This window comes from Oncorhynchus mykiss, chromosome 15, assembly GCF_013265735.2.
Source record: "Oncorhynchus mykiss isolate Arlee chromosome 15, USDA_OmykA_1.1, whole genome shotgun sequence".
Taxonomy (NCBI): domain Eukaryota; kingdom Metazoa; phylum Chordata; class Actinopteri; order Salmoniformes; family Salmonidae; genus Oncorhynchus; species Oncorhynchus mykiss.
The window spans coordinates 24,375,612-24,395,405 of record NC_048579.1 but is presented as its reverse complement, the minus strand read 5'-3'; the positions used below and the strand labels follow the sequence as shown (position 1 = coordinate 24,395,405).

At 42.1% G+C, this 19,794-nt stretch overlaps 2 protein-coding genes across 3 annotated transcripts; both read left to right on the top strand.

Moving 5' to 3' along the window:
• The first annotated feature begins 82 nt into the window (after positions 1-82).
• On the top strand, positions 83-7,015 carry LOC110489848 (annexin A13). Its single transcript, XM_021562792.2, has 11 exons — positions 83-348; positions 1,649-1,724; positions 1,880-1,974; positions 2,133-2,303; positions 2,398-2,431; positions 4,103-4,182; positions 4,483-4,551; positions 4,637-4,738; positions 4,872-4,947; positions 5,090-5,202; positions 5,551-7,015. Exons 1-11 carry the CDS (start codon positions 247-249, stop codon positions 5,668-5,670), a joined length of 1,038 nt encoding a protein of 345 aa, XP_021418467.2. The 5' UTR covers positions 83-246; the 3' UTR covers positions 5,671-7,015.
• Positions 7,016-9,845: 2,830 nt separating this feature from the next.
• Positions 9,846-14,907, top strand: LOC110489847 (coiled-coil domain-containing protein 106). Of its 2 annotated transcripts, none has more exons than XM_021562790.2 (5): positions 9,846-10,111; positions 10,736-10,952; positions 11,651-11,869; positions 12,086-12,295; positions 13,272-14,907. In XM_021562790.2, exons 2-5 carry the CDS (start codon positions 10,745-10,747, stop codon positions 13,649-13,651), a joined length of 1,017 nt encoding a protein of 338 aa, XP_021418465.2. In that variant the 5' UTR covers positions 9,846-10,111; positions 10,736-10,744; the 3' UTR covers positions 13,652-14,907. The 2 variants fall into 2 exon arrangements, with proteins under 2 accessions (XP_021418465.2, XP_021418466.2); XM_021562791.2 differs by having other exon boundaries at positions 9,917-10,111; positions 10,733-10,952.
• The last annotated feature ends 4,887 nt before the right edge of the window (positions 14,908-19,794 follow it).

The following is a 19,794-nucleotide window of genomic DNA, read 5'->3' as shown; positions in this document are numbered from 1 at the left end:
TCTACATGTGTGGGTAGGTAGACCTGTGAGCCACTGCAACCCCCATCAATGTTGCACATCCCTGAACTAAGTAAACCAGACCCAGCTGCTATTTCATTGGTGTCTATGGGAGACACACCCAGTTAAGTAGACCGGATCTCACACATTTATTTCAATTGTAAACGGCCTGAGTGAACTGTCTTTATTTATCCACCATCTTTAATTTTAGCCTCGCTAAATCGTAGTTGATCTCGCGAGTTTACATGAATGTCCGCTACCACATCTGGTAAATACGAGGATATCTCAACTATATACCTCAGTGATCTCAACGCAGCGGGCCAAAAATCTGTAAAAATGGGAAACTGCCAAGTAAGTCCCGAAACCTACCTTTGTTTTATAATTTTACAAAGATGTGATAAAATGAAGTAAAACCGGGTCCGGTCGATTGGAAATGATAGGCATTTGTGAATATTATCTAGGCTACTATGTAGGCCAATATGTTTTTTTGTTTTTGTTGTTGTTGGTCAATTATCATTGTAAAGTGGATTATAATGGATTATAATGTTATAACGCCATCAGAAAACTATTTTGAGTTTGTTTCCGACATTCCACACTGTACCACAACTGTATGTAGAATTATAATAGATTATGCAATTTTTATACAGATTGACACATTGTGTCAAATCTGTCACCGTGATTTATTAAATCCAAGTGCCCTACAAATTACAAACCAGCGCATGTGACAGGCCTGGGGAAACGCAGAGGAAGCAGCCACTCCTCTGCGGAATTCATCACAATCCCGTTTAGATTAACCTAAATAATGAACGAGTGAATCAGAGAGGAAGGGTACGGGTGAGGCTATGGTGGGAGCAGAGCATGAGGGTGTTTCATAGAGATAGATAGAGGACTTATCTTTGCTAATATGGAGTCCGCGACATCATGGGCAACGCCATTGAGACTCTCTATTTTAAAGTAGTCAATATTCTTATTTTGTGTTTGAAAGAAGCATAAAGCTAATATTGGGGATTGAACCAAGTCTGATGCGTTAAGTTATTGTTGCCACTAGGTGGCCGTGATATACCGGTAGCTTTAAGCCATTTACTAACCATTGGCAACTAAATTTGAAGAAGAATGCAATGTTGTGATCATTGGCTGATCACTCCCAACCCATAGGAATCACCACCCAGTTGACTATTATAAAATGGTGAAAGCCCTCAATGGCACTGTCCCTGCTAAAACGGTTATGTCCATCTAGAGTCCTCTGTATTTTTCTATGGGGCGTTTCCATCGTCATGTCTCAGTATCGGCTATGGGGCGCTGCGCACATCTACTGTTTGATTAACACACATCCGCCGCCAAATTCCTGAGCCAGTGTTTCTTGCCATTTCAGTTCAATATATTCTCCCCTCCCCCATGTCATGTTACGTTGTTTCTAATGCTACAGTGTTATTACATAATACATACCTGAAAAGGCCTACTGATTTCAATGTTTTTAAACTAATGTGATGTTAAATAGTTTATTTCTTACTAGGATTGGAAGGGAGGGTAGACTAGACCAGGCTACTATATAAGGGAAATCATGCATCAAACTGCTCCTAAAACGTTTGTATTAAGGTGTTTTTTTATGTGGCTATTAGCTTGTATGTAACGATTGTCTTTGTTAATTTAGCCCACAATCATGCCATGCGAGGACTTTGATGTCGCGGCTGACATAAAGGCCTTAAGCAAAGCCTGCAAAGGCTTGGGTAAGTTGTGATATTGTTTGTTAATGTATAGCATTCCAGGGATGTTTCTGCTCAATGAGTGAGAGTTGTGTGGGTTTACTTACAATGAACAAATAGCTGTGCCCAAGCTACGGATGGTATTTGTGTGTTTTTTATGATTGCATTTTGTTGTACAGGCACTGATGAACAGGTCATCATTGACATACTTACTAACCGCTGTGCAGCCCAGCGCATGGAAATTAAACAGGCCTATTTTGACAAGTATAAGAATGTGAGTATTAAGCTAATTAATTTCATAGTAAATGAAAAATGTACATCTTATACCGCACCAAGAAATATGTTGTTTTGCATAACCGAAATGTGTGGCTAATTTGAGGAAACCAGCCAACCACACCCATCTCTCTCTCTTTCTCTCTTTCTCTGGAGAAGGAGTTGGTGGATGTGTTGAAGAGTGAGCTGGGGGGGAACTTTGAGAATGCTGTCGTGGCCATGCTGGACCCTCCAGTCGTCTATGCAGTGAAGGAGCTCAGGAGGGCCATGAAGGGAGCAGGCACTGATGAGGATACTCTGGTGGAGATTCTGTGCACTGCCACAAACGCTGTACGTTTTCAGTTTCAAGATTAGAAGAAAAACGGTCTAACTAATATGTGTTTATTTCCCCTCATTCTCTTTTTTTTTTTCCCCCCCCCAACAGGATATTCACATGTTAAAAGAATGCTACTTTCAGGGTAAGTATCAATTTCGCCCTCACACTGCACCTTAAAGCTGGCATCCTTAACGGTGAAACAGCCACATCCAATTGCGACATGACATCAACAAAGAAATGACTGCAAATAACAACTTTTTTTAAATCTCGGACATCATTGCACGTGTGAAAGAAGTTTCCCCCTACCGGGCATGACATCTTTGAAGGGACGACCTCATATTCATAATCTCCAGCACCACCCCAACATCGACATATGTGAAAAGACAAGTGTTTCTGATGACATCATACGCAAACACTGACATCATCTGGTGTATGTCGTGATTTTAACCAACTATGAGTAGGCAAAGGTTACTTCACCAGTTACTTTATTAACCTTTGCCCGCTCATAGATGGCTTAAATCACATGATGCACACCAGATGACGTGGAAATCTGGTGTGCATCTTTTTCACTGCAAAACAGAGAAACTCACTGTTTTCACATGTGTTGATGTTGGGGTGGTGCTGGAGATGATGAATTATGAGCTGCCCAAACTCCAGTGGATTACGCGCTGTCAAGCCATTATTAGAATGGTGAGGTTACGTGATGGCTAGTCGTTTTATTTCCATGTCAATTTCCAACCGTCTACTAGGGGCAACGCGAGTGTCTTAACATCGAGTTGGCTCGCTAGGGTGTTGAGGATGGGCTAAACCGTAAGATACAGCTCCGAACATTGCGGGTTCAATCCCTGTGCTAGGCACTCATTTTTGAATTGTAATTTTATTCTAACCCTGACCAACACCTTAACCCTAACCTTACCCACTTGGAATTCACGCCTAAACTTAACCCTCAAGGTTAGTTTCAGTTTTCCGTAGTTTGACTGATAACTACAGATGTAGGATCTTCATTTGAGCCAATATAATACAACGGATAAATAATCCTGCAGCAACAGGAAATTTGAATTATTATGTGGATTATAAATCATGGAATTTGTTTTGTCATGGTCTGACATTTTAAAATGGAAATTAAAAACTTTTGAAGCCTTTTAAAACCTTGAATACACTACACGTTAGCATTTCCTGCTGAGCAGGAAAATTCTCTGCAACAAAAGAGTGACCAACTTAAAACCCTACATCTGTAACAGATGGCAACACACTCCATAATCAGCCACACACTCTGTAAACTCTGTTTCCTGCAGTTATGGCAACTCTCTCTGTCTGCCTTAGAGGTTGTGTTGAATATAAGGTTGAAAAATATATATTTTCCCCCATTAACTTAATCAAGTGTCTTTTTTCATGATTATTCATTATATGATATTTACTAAAGTTGACAAGGGCTAACAGGAAGAAGCCATGAAGTGAACCTAACTCATTTGGCTAGTTTAGGGCAAGAGTTCATTGTTTGCATGACCCGTAAAGTCCATAGGCTTGCCATCCCAACCACACTGGTCACCTTATTCTGCTCATCCTGTTGTTTTCTGCACTGCTGATTCTGTTCTGATTTGGGATTGTGATTAAAAGGCATATCTTGTTGTTATGGGTGGGTTTTCCACCATGCCTTTTCCCCATTGGCTTAGATAGAATAATGATATCAGTTGTCATGACAACAAGGGAACACCTATTCCTCTGTGCCTCTCAATGTTACATCAGCCTTTAACAATATATTCCCAATTTTTCTGTTGCGTTCTCTCTCTTTGTTTCTCTGTGACTTCTCTAGTGCATGAACGGGACCTGGAATCAGATATCGAAGGGGACACTAGTGGAGATGTGAGAAACCTGCTCACTGCTCTTTTACAGGTAAGTGGCCCCATGGTTTCACTCTTGGACTCTTGCCATGTAACACAATTCCCTTCCCTTCTTTGGACTGAAATCAAGCTCCCTCTGCCTGGCCTCTCTCTTAACCCTACGCCTCTCTTTCTGTCTCTCTTACTCACTCACTCACTCACTCTCTCACACACACACACATTGGCTGTCTGCCTGCCTGCTTTTCCAATGTCCTTTCATTAGTAAAATGGAGGCCAGATACAATATCTTGAGCCAGACAGAAAGGCTACATTTCATCTCTTCACAGAAGTCAGTGAAAGCTTTCTGTTCTAGGGCACCAGAGATGAGAGTTACGATGTGGATGAGGGTCTGGCTGAAGCAGATGCCACCGCCCTGTTTGAGGTAATGCACGGAGAAGTGCATTCAAGAAACAATAATATCAAAAAGTAGATTTACCTGTTTTATTTAAATCATATTTACTATTTAGGCTGGTGAGGGATGTTTTGGGACGGATGAATCCACGTTCAACTTTATCCTGGCCAAAAGAAACTACCTGCAACTTCAGGCCACCTTCAAGGTGTATGAGCAGGTGGGTCCACTGTTAGCAGCCTGTATCTGTTATCAGTCTCCTTCTTTTGTACGCACAGAAGGCTCCATGGGATCTATCCTCTGTACTGCTGTGTATGCTTAGTGTTATGCTAACCCTGTTTCGTTTGTCCCAGCTCTCTGGAACGGAGATCCTGGATGCCATTGAGAATGAGGTCTCTGGGACACTGAAGGGCTGCTACATCACACTTGGTGTGTACACAACTTAAAAGCAGTACATTCAACTAGATTAAAAAGTTACTCACTTGAATACGATGTGTCAGGTGCCTTACAAATAGCTATCTTTATTTTGGTTGAGAAAATCAGTGTATTTTAAGGCATTTTCTCTTTTCAGTGAGGGTTGCTAAGAACCCTCAGCTTTATTTCGCCCGGCGACTGAATGAAGCCATGAAAGGAGCAGGCACTGATGAGGACACCCTCATCCGCATCGTCATATGCCGCTCTGAGGTAATGTATGGACATGCACTCTGACAGAGTCTTCGGATCGTGCTTTGTTCTATCAAAGACACCAAATACGTTTGTGACTACTGACTACATGCATAAAATGTATATTAAATACTTTACTTTATGGTCACATTTGTAAACCATGCAAATAATGACATGAAAATAGGTTAGGGGTATGTCATCCAAAGAGACTATGCTAATTTTGCCGACTACCTCGGCAGCAATTGCAAATGCATTATACATGGCTCAGGGAAATCATTAAGAAAATGCCCCTTTTAGACTACTGGACTCGGTTGATTAATCTAAAAGCAGACAGAGGTCAGCTGATGAGATGTGTTTTCTGTTCAACAGTACGACCTGGAGACCATTAAAGACATGTACCTGGAGAAGTATGACATGTCCCTGAAGGATGCCATCAAATCTGAGTGTGGTGGAGACTTCAAACGTCTCCTGCTGGCTGTCTGCCATTGAGTGAGGGAGAGGGAGGGAGGGAGAGATATAGAGAGGGAGGAGAGATCAGAGTGCCTAAAAGGGACCGAGGGTGCTGCTGCTCACTCGTGGACAAACTAACGCTACTTACAATCAGTCCTACTGTCCCCAATCATGCGACATTCTCGGATAGGACAGCGGGTGGAACTGGAGATAGCTCAAATCCAGCTGGTTCTGTTCTCCTGATTTTTGCATTGATGTCTAGGTTCCCTGAGTATACTAAAGACAGTTGTGTGCATGTGACATGATTAGTTTTAATCTAGAGGAGTGCTAGGACTAGTATAGAGACTTAACATACTATACTTTAGACCAACAATCCATTTTACCATTGGAACATATAGTGGCTCTAGTCCTTGAAGTTCTCTCTAGATCTCAAAGTTCCCAACATTCTCTTTGCTGCAGTGACATTGGTTTAGTGAAGTTCAGTAGGATCAGGTGGTTCAGTGCTTGGTAGGAAGGTCAGTCTGCACACAAAGCCATTTGTAGGAACTGGAACAGGGTGTTGCTGGAAGATTACAGTAGAGCATTGTATTGAACTTATCAGTCTTATAAGACCTATGTCCAATGCAGCATGTACATTTGATAGGATCTGTAGTGCACAGATATGTGGCAGTTTATAAATCATTCCTATTTCAACATGACATGCATTGCTGATAAAACGGCATTGCCCTAGAGCAGTCATAACCAATATTTTTGACCCACCTGGTAACTTGTGTACAAATATGTAATGGTTCATATTTTTACCCTTGTATTGTAACCGGGCAGCAAAACATTTGGTCCATGTTTAATGAGACGCTATATAGATTTGATCGATCCAGTGCCAGTATCTTCCACCCCAAACTCCATCTTCAGCATTAACGAGTGTTTAGAACTGTTAGCTAGGGTATTAAAATATTACCTTTTTTTATTTAGACGACAATATTATATATTCAATAAATGTGTTTACAGATATAGCCACAAAAAAAGGTGTTGGGGAAGGTATTTGAGGCAATGTCAGAAGGTATGTGTTCTTATGACACTATGAATAGTCAATTGTGTGTTGCGTAACAGCAGCTGTATTAACATATTAGGCTTTTGGTCATATTAGAAAGTCCTGTAATCTCAGCTGAATAACTTCAGATACCTGTATTTATAGCAATTTATAATGCAGACTACTGATGTGAATTTAATTCAAGAGAGGAAATGTTAACAGGGTTTAGGCCATGCACACCTGCCCTTATGGAAAGATATGGAATAGGGACCAATATTTGCCTTTGTATCAGCCAAATAATGTGTTTGGTAACAAATAATCACATGACAATTACAGAATAAAATGTATGTTTATTAACATTTTTCTGTGCGTGTTTGTCTTTGAACATAAGCCTAATATAATCACATTTTCAATTATTTATATAGTACCAGTCAAAAGTTTGGATACATCTACTCATTCAAGGGTTTTTCTTTATTTTTTAAAACTATTTTCTACATTGTAGAATAATAGCGAAGACATCAAAACTCAGAAATAACACACATGGAATCATTTGTAACCAAAAAAGTGTTACAAATAAAAAATATATTTTAGATTCTTCAAAGTTGGCAACCTTTGTCTTGATGACAGCTTTGCACATTGTTGGCATTCTCTCAACCAGCTTCATGAACTCTTGAAGGATTTCCCATATGCTGAGCACCTGTCTGCTGCTATTTCTTCACTCTGCGGTCCAACTCATCCCAAACTCTTAATTGGGTTGAGGTCGGGTGATTATGGAGACCAGGTCATCTGACGCAGCACTCCATCACTGTCCTCCTTGGTCAAGTAGCCCTTATACAGCCTGGAGGTGTGTTTCTTGGTCATTGTCCAGCTGAAAGACAAATGTGCAAACCAGATGGGATGGCGTATCGCTGCAGAATGCTGTGGTAGACATGCTGGTTGAGTGCTATGAATTCTAAATAAATCAGTGTCACCAGCAAAGTACGATCACACCTCCTTCATGCTTCACGGTGGGAACCACACATGCGGAGCTCATCTGTTCACCTACTCTGTGTCTCACAAAGACACGGCGGTTGGAAGGAAGAGTGGACCAAAGCGCAGTGTGGAAAGTGTTTGTGATATTTATTTTCAAGAAACACTCTTAACAAAAATAACAAATTGAAAAACCAATGCAAACAGTTCCATCAGGCACAGACACTAAACAGAAAATAACACCCCACAAAACCCAAACGGAAAATCACAACTTATATATGATCCCCAATCAGAGACAACGATAGACAGCTGCCTCTGATTGGGAATCACACTGCAAAAACAACAAAGAAATAGAAAACAGATTTTCCCACCCGAGTCACACCCTGACCTAACCAAACATTGAGAATAAATAAGGCTCTCTAAGGTCAGGGCGTGACAGTACCCACTTCGGTGGCGTCGCCGGGACCTCCGGACCGTAGATCGTCGCTGCAAGCTCTTGACTGGGGACCGTCACTGGAGGCTCCGGACTGGGGACCGTCGCTGGAGGCTCCGTGACCTGGATTTTCACTGCAGGCTCCGGGCCATGGATCATCACTGGAGGCTTCATGCCATGGATTATCACTGGAGGCTCCGGGCCATGGATTACCATTGGAGGCTCCGTGCTATGGATCATCACTACAGGCTCTGGAACATGGATCATCACTGGAGGCTCTGGGCCATGGATCATCACTACAGGCTCCAGGCCATGGATCATCCCTGGAGGCTCCGGGCCATGGATCATCACTACAGGCTCCAGGCCATGGATCATCCCTGGAGGCTTGGTGCCATGGATCATCCCTGGAGGCTCCGGGCCATGGTTTATCACTGGAGGCTCCGTGCCATGGATCATCACTACAGGCTCCAGGCCATGGATCATCCCTGGAGGCTTCGTGCCATGGATCATCACTAGAGTCTTCGTACGTGGAGCCGGAACAGGTCTCACCGGACTGAGGAGACGCACTGGAAGCATGGTTCGTGAAGCTGCCACAGAGCTTACCAGGCTGGTGAGACATACTGGAGGCCTGGTACGTGGTACCGGAACAGGTCTCACAGGACTGGGGAGATGCACTAGAAGCCTGGTGCGTGGAGAAGGCACCAGAAACACTGGGCCGTGGAGGCGCACTGGAGGTCTCGAGCGTAGAGCTGGCACAACCTGTCCTGGCTGGATGCCCACTTCCACCCGGCAAATGAGGGGCGCTGGCACAGAGCGCAACAGCCTGTAAACGCTCACTGGAGACACCGTGCACATCACCGCAAAACACGGTCCCTGACCAGTCACACGCTCCCCACGATAAGCATGGGGAGTTGGCTCAGGTCTAAACCCTACCTCCGGCAATCTCCCCGTGTGGTCTGCCTCTCGTGCTTCCGTCGTTGAGCTAACTTCGTATAGTCGCCGTTCCGCTCTCGCTGCCTCCATCTGCTCCCTTGGACGGCGATGCACTTCTGTCATTGAGGTAACTTTTCGTATCGTCACCGTTCCGCCTTCGCTGCCTCCATCTGCTCCATTGGACGGCGATACACTCGGCAAAAACAACAAAGGTTTTCCCACCCGAGTCACACCCTGACCTAACCAAACAGAGAATAAATAAGGATCTCTAAGGTCAGGGCGTGACATTAAGTCTATCTTCTGTATACCACCCCTACCTTGTCACAACACAACTGATTGGTTCAAACGCATTAAGAAGGAAAGAAATTCCACAAATGAACTTTTAACAAGGCACATCTGTCAATTGATATGCAACGATGTCATCAAGGCAAAGGATGGCTACTTTGAAGAATCTCAAATATAAAATATATTTTGATTTGATTAACACTTTTTTGGTTACTACATGATTCCTTATGTGTTATTTCATAGTTTTATTCTACTTTTTTTTTTCATAGTTTTATTCTACAATGTAGATAATAGTACAAATAAAGAAAACCCCTGGAATGAGTAGGTGTGTCCAAACTTTTGACTGGTACTGTGTATATCATTAGTGTGGACTTGGCAATTTTACACTCAAACTCCCTAGGTGCTCATGTTTGTCATTGTCACAGGTCAAATAGCATTTTTCTGCCATCACCCCATTAAAATGGACATTTAAAATGGTTAAAGTAAGGGTTAAGTAAGGGTTATGATTAAGGTTAGAGTTAGGTTAAGGTCAGGGTAGGGACGCTCCAAGGATCTTGGATAGCACTATACCCCTTTCCTTGTCTTTGACACCACTACATAGAGACAGCAGCCCGCGTCACCTCCAATAGTGTATCCGTTAAAAAAAACGGTTATATAGCGACCACAAGCGGCTATTCAGGCTAGGCTACTACGAAGGATGCTCTTATCTGCTGAGACGCATGCATTGGACACCTGCATGACGAAACTACTATTTTGGAAAGAAGTAACCTGCAAACTGCCAAACCTCGGTTTGTAGTGTTAAAATATCTGGAAGTAAAAGGTTTTTCAAGACGGTAAGGTCACAAAGGCTCATTAGTGGCTCTATTTTGCTGCCTAGTTTGCAGCCATTTGCATCCATCTTGAAAGGTTAATTATCGCTCATAAAGAAATGGTAGCATATTATAATGCGTTGACACAATACAACCAACGGTTTAAAGTCACATCTTTGTGCTAAAAGATAGTCATTTGACAGATTTGTTTATATAAAAAACGCCTACGTAATGAATATACTGCTATAGTAAGTAAATTATTACTGAAAGATCAAATGCATTGTCCTTTGTACGCAACTTTCAGTTGTAATAATTAACTGTTTAACTAATGAATAGTTAATGATTAGTAATGACTCACTGACTGTAATGTAAAAGCCTATATTTTTACTGGTTTTACTACTTTTATGAATTTGAGCATCTGAGTAAATTTGACAAATCTCTAGGTAGGTGTATGGGTAGACATCTCCATGGAAACCTCAAGCGTGTGTGTGTGTGTGCGTGCACCAGACACATGCCTGGGGTCAAGGTTAGTGGAGGTTTAAAGTTATTACTCAGAGGGCATTTTATGTGTTATTTTAGAAAGTTATACCAAACAGTGCATTGCAACACTGGCCATGCCTTCTTTTTCCCTATCTCCCTCCCAAGTAGAGACTAGAGATGTCCTCTGTGTGGCAACAGGAGCCGATAGTGTACTCCCCCAGTGTAGAGATCGATTCCAGCACCGTGAGGAGGAAGGCCCGGGTGGGTTCCTCACAGCACTGGCTAAAGCAGGAGCATGACCTGGAAGTTGTCAAGTGGGAGAGCATGACCTCTGGAGCAACTAGCGATGTGGAGCAGGACAACACACCCAGCAGTGCTGTATCCAGTAAGATCTGCATAGAGTTCTAGAAAAATGCATGCACCAAGATGCCTTAAGATGACTTAATTACCCATAATCCATGTATTGTCCTAGATCTTCCAGTGGGTTGTGTGTATTCACACACTGGTGGCTGATATGTCCAATAATACTACTGTATTACTGTATAATAATACTTTGGTTCATTAATAATACATGTATGGCGTCAGTGTGCAGCTAGCTTCTATTTCTCACTACTAATGTATCATGTTCCCAGGGGTGAAAGTAGACATAACAAAAATGTTTTATGGGCCTAATCATAGAATTACATATAGAATCCATATTAAATCAATAGTGGGCCTAATTGTAAACATATCTGTTACACAGAACACCAAAAGGCAAGCGTCATTAGGCCAGAATAAATGCGTCCACTGCTGTCGTTGCGCATCTTCGTGTCGGCTACTCATCTTTGCCTTGGCAAAATGTTTTAAAAAATGTTGTCGAACCACATCGTAGGCTGTACCACCCGTTTTAAAGTCCATTCGCTCACTGTTCATGCCTCTGACATACGGTAAAGATAAAAAGTGGTGTAATAGTCTACAGTTTTCTTGACATTTTGTTTTAATGATTATGATATGCTCATGTTATACCGGTACGGCATACTACCACTATTTATTTTGCCGTACCGGACCGTACCACCTTATTTTCACCCCTGGGTGTTCCTCCAGCGGCCTCCCAGCCTGAGGGAAGCCTGCCTCCCCGGGTCATGCTGACCATCACCAAGCTGCAGTGCATGCTGGAAAGTAAACAGGAGCGCATTGCTGCCCTGGAGAGACAGGTGGAGGACCTGCAGCAGGACAGGAAGTTCCTCAGGAGCCAGATTGAGAACCTGACCAGCCAGCGCTCTGTCCCAACCTTCACTACCACCGCCACTTCAGCCGCTGAAGGTCAGTGCCCCCAGTCCTGAATGGTGCTGTTGTTACAGTGGACTGGACAGTGGAATCTGTATGTATTATTTAAATGGGGATTTGTATGTTATCATAAGGACATAATTCAGTGTTAAATACTTATTTACCTCTATTTTATACTGTATCTCCATATAATGTAAGAAATAAGTGAAAGGTGGGAATAAAAGCAGATCACTCCGTCTTGTCTCATCACAGCACCTAAAGCGGGGAAGTCACTGTATTCCGAACCCAAACCCCGGAAGAGAGAGAGGGTTGCATCATCCAGCTCTTCCTTCAGTAATGAAAGTGGCTCAGAAATGTCTGTATCCACCGTTATGTCCGGAGCCTCGAGCGACCACAAGAAGCGGAGACACCACAAGGACAGGAGGAGAGGAAAGAAAGGGAAAGACTACAGCAGGAAGAGAGGTATGCTAAAAAAGGGTATTCTTATCATGCCTATGAGTACTGTACAAGTTCGCGTTCAGCATCTGATCGGTTTGTACTTTTCCCATTCATTTTTTAAAATCGTTCTGCCCACAAATATAAAACAAATCCATCTGATAATTCTAGTATTGACTCAGTTAGCCAGCAGCATACCACCCTGTATCTCACTGCTGGCTTGCCTCTGAAGCTAAGCAGGGTTGGTCCTAGTCGGTCACTGGATAGAAGACCAGATGCTGCTGGAAGTGGTGTTGGAGGGCCAGTAGGAGGCACCTTTTCCTCTGTTCTAAATAACAATATCCCAGGGCAGTGATTGGGGACATTGCCCTGTGTAGGGTGCTGTCTTTCGGATGGACGTTAAACGGGGGTCCTGAATGTCTGTGGTCACTCAAGATCCTATGGCACTTATCGTAGGGGTGTTAACCCCGGTGTCCTGGCTAAATTCCCAATCTGGCCCTCAGACCATCATGGCCACTTATTCATCCCCTGCTTCCAATTGACTCATTCAACCTCCCCCTTCTTCCCTGTAACTATTTGCCAGGTCATTGCTGTAAATGTCAGTCAACTTACATTGTAAAAAAAGTTATTGTTTGAAAAGTATCAAAACGTCAGGAACTATATTCAACATTTCATCATATAATTGTTAGAATTAAATGTTCAGAATATGTTTTTATACTCAAATATTGATTTGAGAGATCAAGCCAAAGCCTTTTAGTGAAATGGAGTTGCAAATTAAAGCAGCAACTAAAAAGAGCAATTGGAATTTTTTTGACTGGATCCACGGAGACTACATACAATACCTATTTTCTCTAAGACAAAAGGGTAAGTTGTCTTCCTCAACATTGAACCATTTTTCAACTCTTCAATCCCCACATTCCAAATCAGTTTTCATACAGTTCAGCACTTCTCGCACGGACATACCATCTTCCCCTTCCTCATTGTCTCTCTCTCTTCTCCTCAGCCACTGGCGTCCAGTACGTGATCCACCGCTACAAACAAGTCCTCTCGGCCTTCATCAAGAAGAAGAGCATGAGTGGCGCTTTCCGTCACTACGGCATCGACAGGAACACCATTGCCAACACGGCGTCCATCGCTGAGCTCTACCTGGCAGCCAAGGAAACCCTGCCGCTGGTGGGGATGTTCCGCCCACGAGAGGAGACCCTGGTGAGCTACGCCCAGAAGTGTGCCCTAGTCATTGAGACTGACGTGGCGCTGGCCAGGAAGATTGAGCAGATGAAAGCCACAGGGGAGCTCCTGCCCATCACTGTGAAAAAGGCTAGGGTCATGCACTCTGCTCACCAGCAGCTAGGGGGCACCGCTGAGAGCCTGTTAATGGGCTGATGATGTAGCTAGGGGGCTTTGAGGGGTGAGTTGGACTGGAAGTGAAGAACAATTGTTTGACAGATTGGAGACATTTAATTTAAAATTGGGGTCCTGGGTTGATATAATCACATGGGAAGGATTTCTCTGCCTCTCTTTATTTATTGCAATGTAACTATTAGTGTATCTAGAATGCCTTCTTTAAAAGTAATGATTGTTTTTCTATCGTTTTTTTGATATCGTATGAATAAAATATTCAACAGGTTTAAGCGGGGACACTTCACACATGTTCCCAGAAGACCATGTCTTTTTGCTTAGGAATTTTCCTCACTCAATAATTGCCATTCAGTCATAGTGGTCTGTGCTGAACAAACACGGTACTAAACAAACACAGTACTGAACAAACATGGTACTGAACAGACACGGTAGCAGCTAGCCATAGCCACAGAATGGCTTTTCCCTGTAGCATACATGACTTACACCAGTAGAAGTAGTGACTTTTGTTTGCCCGGGTTTTCCCCTGGAAGTATCCCTCTATATTTGACTTAATGTTGATAATAACTCATCTGAAGATTCCATATTGCTGCCCTTTCCCTTGCAGACCCAAGGACAAATAGACAGTAAACTCATTGTGATGGTCAGAAATGACACATAGCTGATTGGTTATCTTAGACGGAGACTAGAAATATGTGATGAGAACATCCACCAGATGGCACTGCACTCACTTCAATGGATGTTTACACCACTACTTCTGTAATCCTGAGTACATTTTCCAGGAGTATTTTTCCAAAATGGTGGACACTTTATGTCTGCTTCCAGAGAGCACTTTGATATTATTTTATTTCTTGCACCTAAGTATTTATTTGGTTTGATATTTTGTAAACCACACAGTTGGTATGTGTATACTGATGCATTTGGAACATGCTGGCATTTTTAGGGCTGTGATTTACACATTGACTTAGCTTAGTAAAATATTGCGTTTTTTAGGTGTTTTAACTCACAACCTTCAGAATTTAGGAGAATAAAATAGAATACCTGCTATGAATTGATGGTGTGAACAAGCGTTGAGCTACTGCTAGTCCTACCTAGGGATGGGATATCCAATGTACTGTTGTGAATTATAATTGCTAATATGGACAATTCTTCTGTTGACACTGGGCTATATTCACTTTTTGTTTCAAGTTTGTTCACTTATCTCTCAAACTATGATTCTTCAAAACATATTTTACTTCTTTGAATGGTTTGAGAAATAAAGCTTTTAGCAATACTCTCATGCAGTTTTGAATGTTCTTGGCTGTACCTCCTTGTATTTGTGACATCACATCAACATGATCTCATGACCAATCATTAGAGTTCTACAGTAGAGTACTCAGACCTGTGGGCTTTATTTGTATTTTTTATGTCCACATGTGCAATATCAAGCCCATTCCATACCATCAAATGTGCTCACTTGTGTACTAAGTTTGTTTTCCCGCCCTGTGGATAAGTTATGCACTTCATACTTGCTTAAGCTTTTCTGAGTCTTGGAAGTGTTCCTTCAATGGGGGGCCATTTTGTTTGTTTGTCCTGTGACCAGAATAATCTGCAGTGCTTGCATGGACAGATTGGGCTGTTCGCTATTAGACATCCTTGGGCAATAGTAAGTGGCAGTGCATAGCCTTGCCATTGCCTTCCCCGCTGTTTGCTATTCAATCTGAGTGACAAATGACCAGTGCAAAGCCATTACAGGGCTGCACCCGGGCTGTTTATCTTTGCGCGTGACTCACTGTCACTCTGATTCACACACGGGCCCTCCCTATCTCTCACTCTCACGTCCCCCTCAGTCCGTAATTCTGTCTGCCCTAAATCACCCCACCCCCTGTTTCACTCGCTGTCTCTCCTCCCAACCCGGTTGTATCAGTCCCAATTTCCTTCATTTCTGTCTCTTGTTTGGAGATCATTTTGTCTGTCTGTAGGTCTTGTGTTTCTTTCCCCTTCTTTTTATTTTGCCCATTTATTCTCGTGCCCTTTCAACCAACGCTCTTCCTTTTCACCTCTCTTTCTCTCTATCGCTCCCTCCTTCACCTACAATAGAGCTGATTGTGGATGAGGGGCCAGGAGGAGGTGGAGCGGTATTGCTGTGGTCAGCCAGGCGTCTCAGTCGCGCCGGCAAGAGCAAACATCACAGAGAGCCCACACACTATAACCTGAGGTGGCAGGTGCATGCTGGTATTGTGGGAGGCACTGGGGAAGGGGCAGGCATACAGCTCGGCCAGCTCTCATCTCTCCTCACTTCCTCAGGGACAGAAATATCACAAATGGCTTCCTCCTCCAGTCAAATATGAGATGTATCCTACATTTTAGATGGATATTTTCCTCAATTGTATTGGCATATGATCATAATCACAACCAACAGGAAAAAAAGTAATTTAAGACAAGCTATTCATACCATGTTGTAAATGTCTACATGTTTATACCATGTTGTAGATGTCTACATGTTTATACCATGTTGTAGATGTCTACATGTTTATACCATGTTGTGGATGTCTACATGTTTATACCATGTTGTAGATGTCTACATGTTTATACCATGTTGTAGATGTCTACATGTTTATACCATGTTGTAGATGTCTACATGTTTATACCATGTTGTAAATGTCTACATGTTTATACCATGTTGTGGATGTCTACATGTTTATACCATGTTGTAGATGTCTACATGTTTATACCATGTTGTAGATGTCTACATGTTTATACCATGTTGTAGATGTCTACATGTTTATACCATGTTGTAGATGTCTACATGTTTATACCATGTTGTAGATGTCTACATGTTTATACCATGTTGTAGATGTCTACATGTTTATACCATGTTGTGGATGTCTACATGTTTATACCATGTTGTAGATGTCTACATGTTTATACCATGTTGTGGATGTCTACATGTTTATACCATGTTGTAGATGTCTACATGTTTATTCCATGTTGTAGATGTCTACATGTTTATTCCATGTTGTAGATGTCTACATGTTTATACCATGTTGTAGATGTCTACATGTTTATACCATGTTGTGGATGTCTACATGTTTATTCCATGTTGTAGATGTCTACATATTCATACCATATTGTAGATGTGTTTGCAGGTGTTGGTCAATTGACCAGAAACAGGCAAATAAACAACATGTCCACCTGCCGGTCTTTAAGAGTGGCAGCTGTGTATGTGGCAGTAATGACTGGGGGCAATGGAGGAGATCAGTGATGGGTGTCGGCCTAATCGAGCCTGATGCATTCCCTCTCTTCTCTCTGGCTCTCTTACTCACGTTGGTCTGAGTGCAGCTGGGACTTCACTTTGTGGCTGTGTGGTTGTTTGTTTGGTACTTGAATTTTATGGCAGGTGCAATGGCACGGTCTGGGGCCCATGTGCCTGATGAGTGCGATGTTTATATTCCTCCTCTTGTCCAGTTTTGTAACAGACAGACGCCCCACCCCCTTTCTGATCCAAGCTAATGGTTGAATAGAGAGCATTTACATGCACTTGCTAAGGGGAGCTGATAATGACCTCTAAATACCCTCTACCAGATCTGTAGCTGTGGGATCAATTGTTTGGATTTGTTACAATTCCAGCCACATGACAGATCCTATAGTCTTGGTATTTACCAGTTACTTGTTAGTAAATGAGTTAGTATGCTTCTAATGGAGAATGGAAGGATTCTAAGACAAATGTGAGAAAATAAGCTGTTTACACTTCAGCAATTGATTTGGAGCTTTCAAGTAAATAAGAGTTGAATGACATTGCTGCCTTCTACTGTCAGATAACTTGAGTAACAGCAAAAACCCTGTTTCATTATAGTATGTTGTGCTGCAGTGGTTAATGCATGGCTTGTAGTTGGATACTTAAACATGTTCAGGAGTTTTCAGTATTTCATAGCACATTAAAAGCACACATAATGGGGATGCATGTAAATAAACATAGATACATGTTCCTTTAATTTAAAGGGAATAAAGGGAACTAAGGAAAAAGGGAACTAAGGAATCCTTAGTTGAAACAATAACAAAGTGGAACACCCCGCCTCTTTTTTGGTCATTGTTAATAAGAATTTGTTCTTAACTGACCTGCCTAGTTAAATAAAGGTTACATTTAAAACGTTTGGTAAAAGCTGAGGGAGGAGCCTGGAGAAATGTAGCCACTCTCACATTCATAGACAAAGCTATGGATGCAAGGACTGACCATCCATGATATCAACATTATAGTTTTAACCATGTTTTGAGGCTATACATTTTTTTGTTTACAAACATTGGAGGGGAAAAAAAGGCTTATATTTTGGGTTCTGATACTGATACTGGTACAGCAGTTGAACTAAGCATTGATAATTTATATTCTTTAAGAATCAATGGGCATATGTCATTAACTTAAGTCCAAATATGGATGTAGCAACTAAGGATTCTAGCTTTAATGGGGTTATTGCAATGTTTACCATCAAAATAGGGTTGGAATTCAAGATTCTTCTAATTACATATGATTTCCAATAGTCTGTATTCAATACTGTGATGGGACACCAGTTCGCTACATTTTCATTTTAAGTACGGTCTTTTAAATGAGATATCAGAAGCACTTTTTGACACTTCAACGCAGCAACATAATATCGTATTTATAGTTTCAGTTATGTTCTTAAAGCCAAGCATTGATTTTTTTTGTTCATGCTCTTTAAGAAAAATAATGAAATGAGAAGTCCAAGCTTGTGGTATTTTGACATATACCTAAATCAGCTACAGAGACCTAGGACTTTCAACGCGGTTGGTCCTCATAATGGTATTGATTCCTGAATGTTAAAGCCGTCCCTGATCTATTATAACCTATGAAAGAGAAGTGAGAGGCTGATAAACCACGGGACAGGACGTTGGTTCTAGTTATAAATACATGCCCTACAGTGAAGGCAATGTAAAGAATTGCGAAATGAAAGGGACTGTCACTGACTGTACAGCTGTACTTGTTTCCCATAATGTTGTGTAAACTGTGAAAATGTGATAACTGTTCAGTCATGTAGAGTAAAATATCACTCTTGCAAGATAGCAAGTATGTTTACAGATCAAATGGCCCTTGGTATGATAAGTTGGTAAAGCAATGATGAAATAGAGCAATGCAAATGCTTCTAGTCCCACCCAGCCATTCTTTGATGGAGTAGCTGCCATTGGTTTTCTATTTTCTCTTGGTGGGTTTCAAAGCTGATAATCTGTTATTTGTCTGACGTGGTCTGTCGCCTCTCCATGTCTTTGCAGATGAATTGCCCACAGGATCAACCTTTGACCCCTATGATGTAGCTCCCTGAGCTGAACTGACGTGTCATTTCATCTCCATGTCAGCAGTGGGTTGGAAATGACCATTTAAAGCCACCTGATAGAACAATGAAGCGCCACATCTTTGAGGTAATTTGGGGACTCGAGTTTGACATTTTGTGCCATTGTGTACACCAGATGTCCTCATGTCCATGTTTTGTCATAACTTAATGCTATTCTTAGAGATATGTAAATGCTGAATGTTTCACAAATTACTCTTGACTGAGTGCGCACAAGCGAATTTGTACATTCTTTGCATTAGTATTCATTAGGATCATCCTTACATGGACATCTGCTTTGCATATCTGTAAGTCATTGGCCAGGCAATCCACCTTTTTTTTTGCCCTGTGGGCAGCTCTCCGTTGTGAAATCTTAAAATAACCTGCCCACTGCTGAAAGTGGGTCAGAGCACCATGGCGACGTCAATCCAAAACAAAAGGACCATGTGGTGCATTATGGGTATTTACCCCCTTGATGATTGAGGTGGCGTTATAAAGAAAAGGTTAGCGTTGTACCTAGCAAACTAGGCATCATCCTTATCAGTCTTCTCCAGTCAGGGTCACAACATCCTCATTGACCTTTTTGATTCATGGCCAGCCTCTGAATCCGCTCTAGTGAGCACACCACCCTTGGGTAACTGCAGGGTTGCTGTAGTAACTGACTTGGATATGTGACAACTATTTATCAATGTGGCACTAGAGGGCACTGTTGTATCCAGAAGAATATGCAGTGTTGATTTGATTTGGCCAGACACATATAGACATACCTGGATGCACAGCCCTACCACAGCCTATTAGATTCTGTCTGAGGGTTTTATGTGGGATATTCAATGTCTGTTTCCATTTGGAACG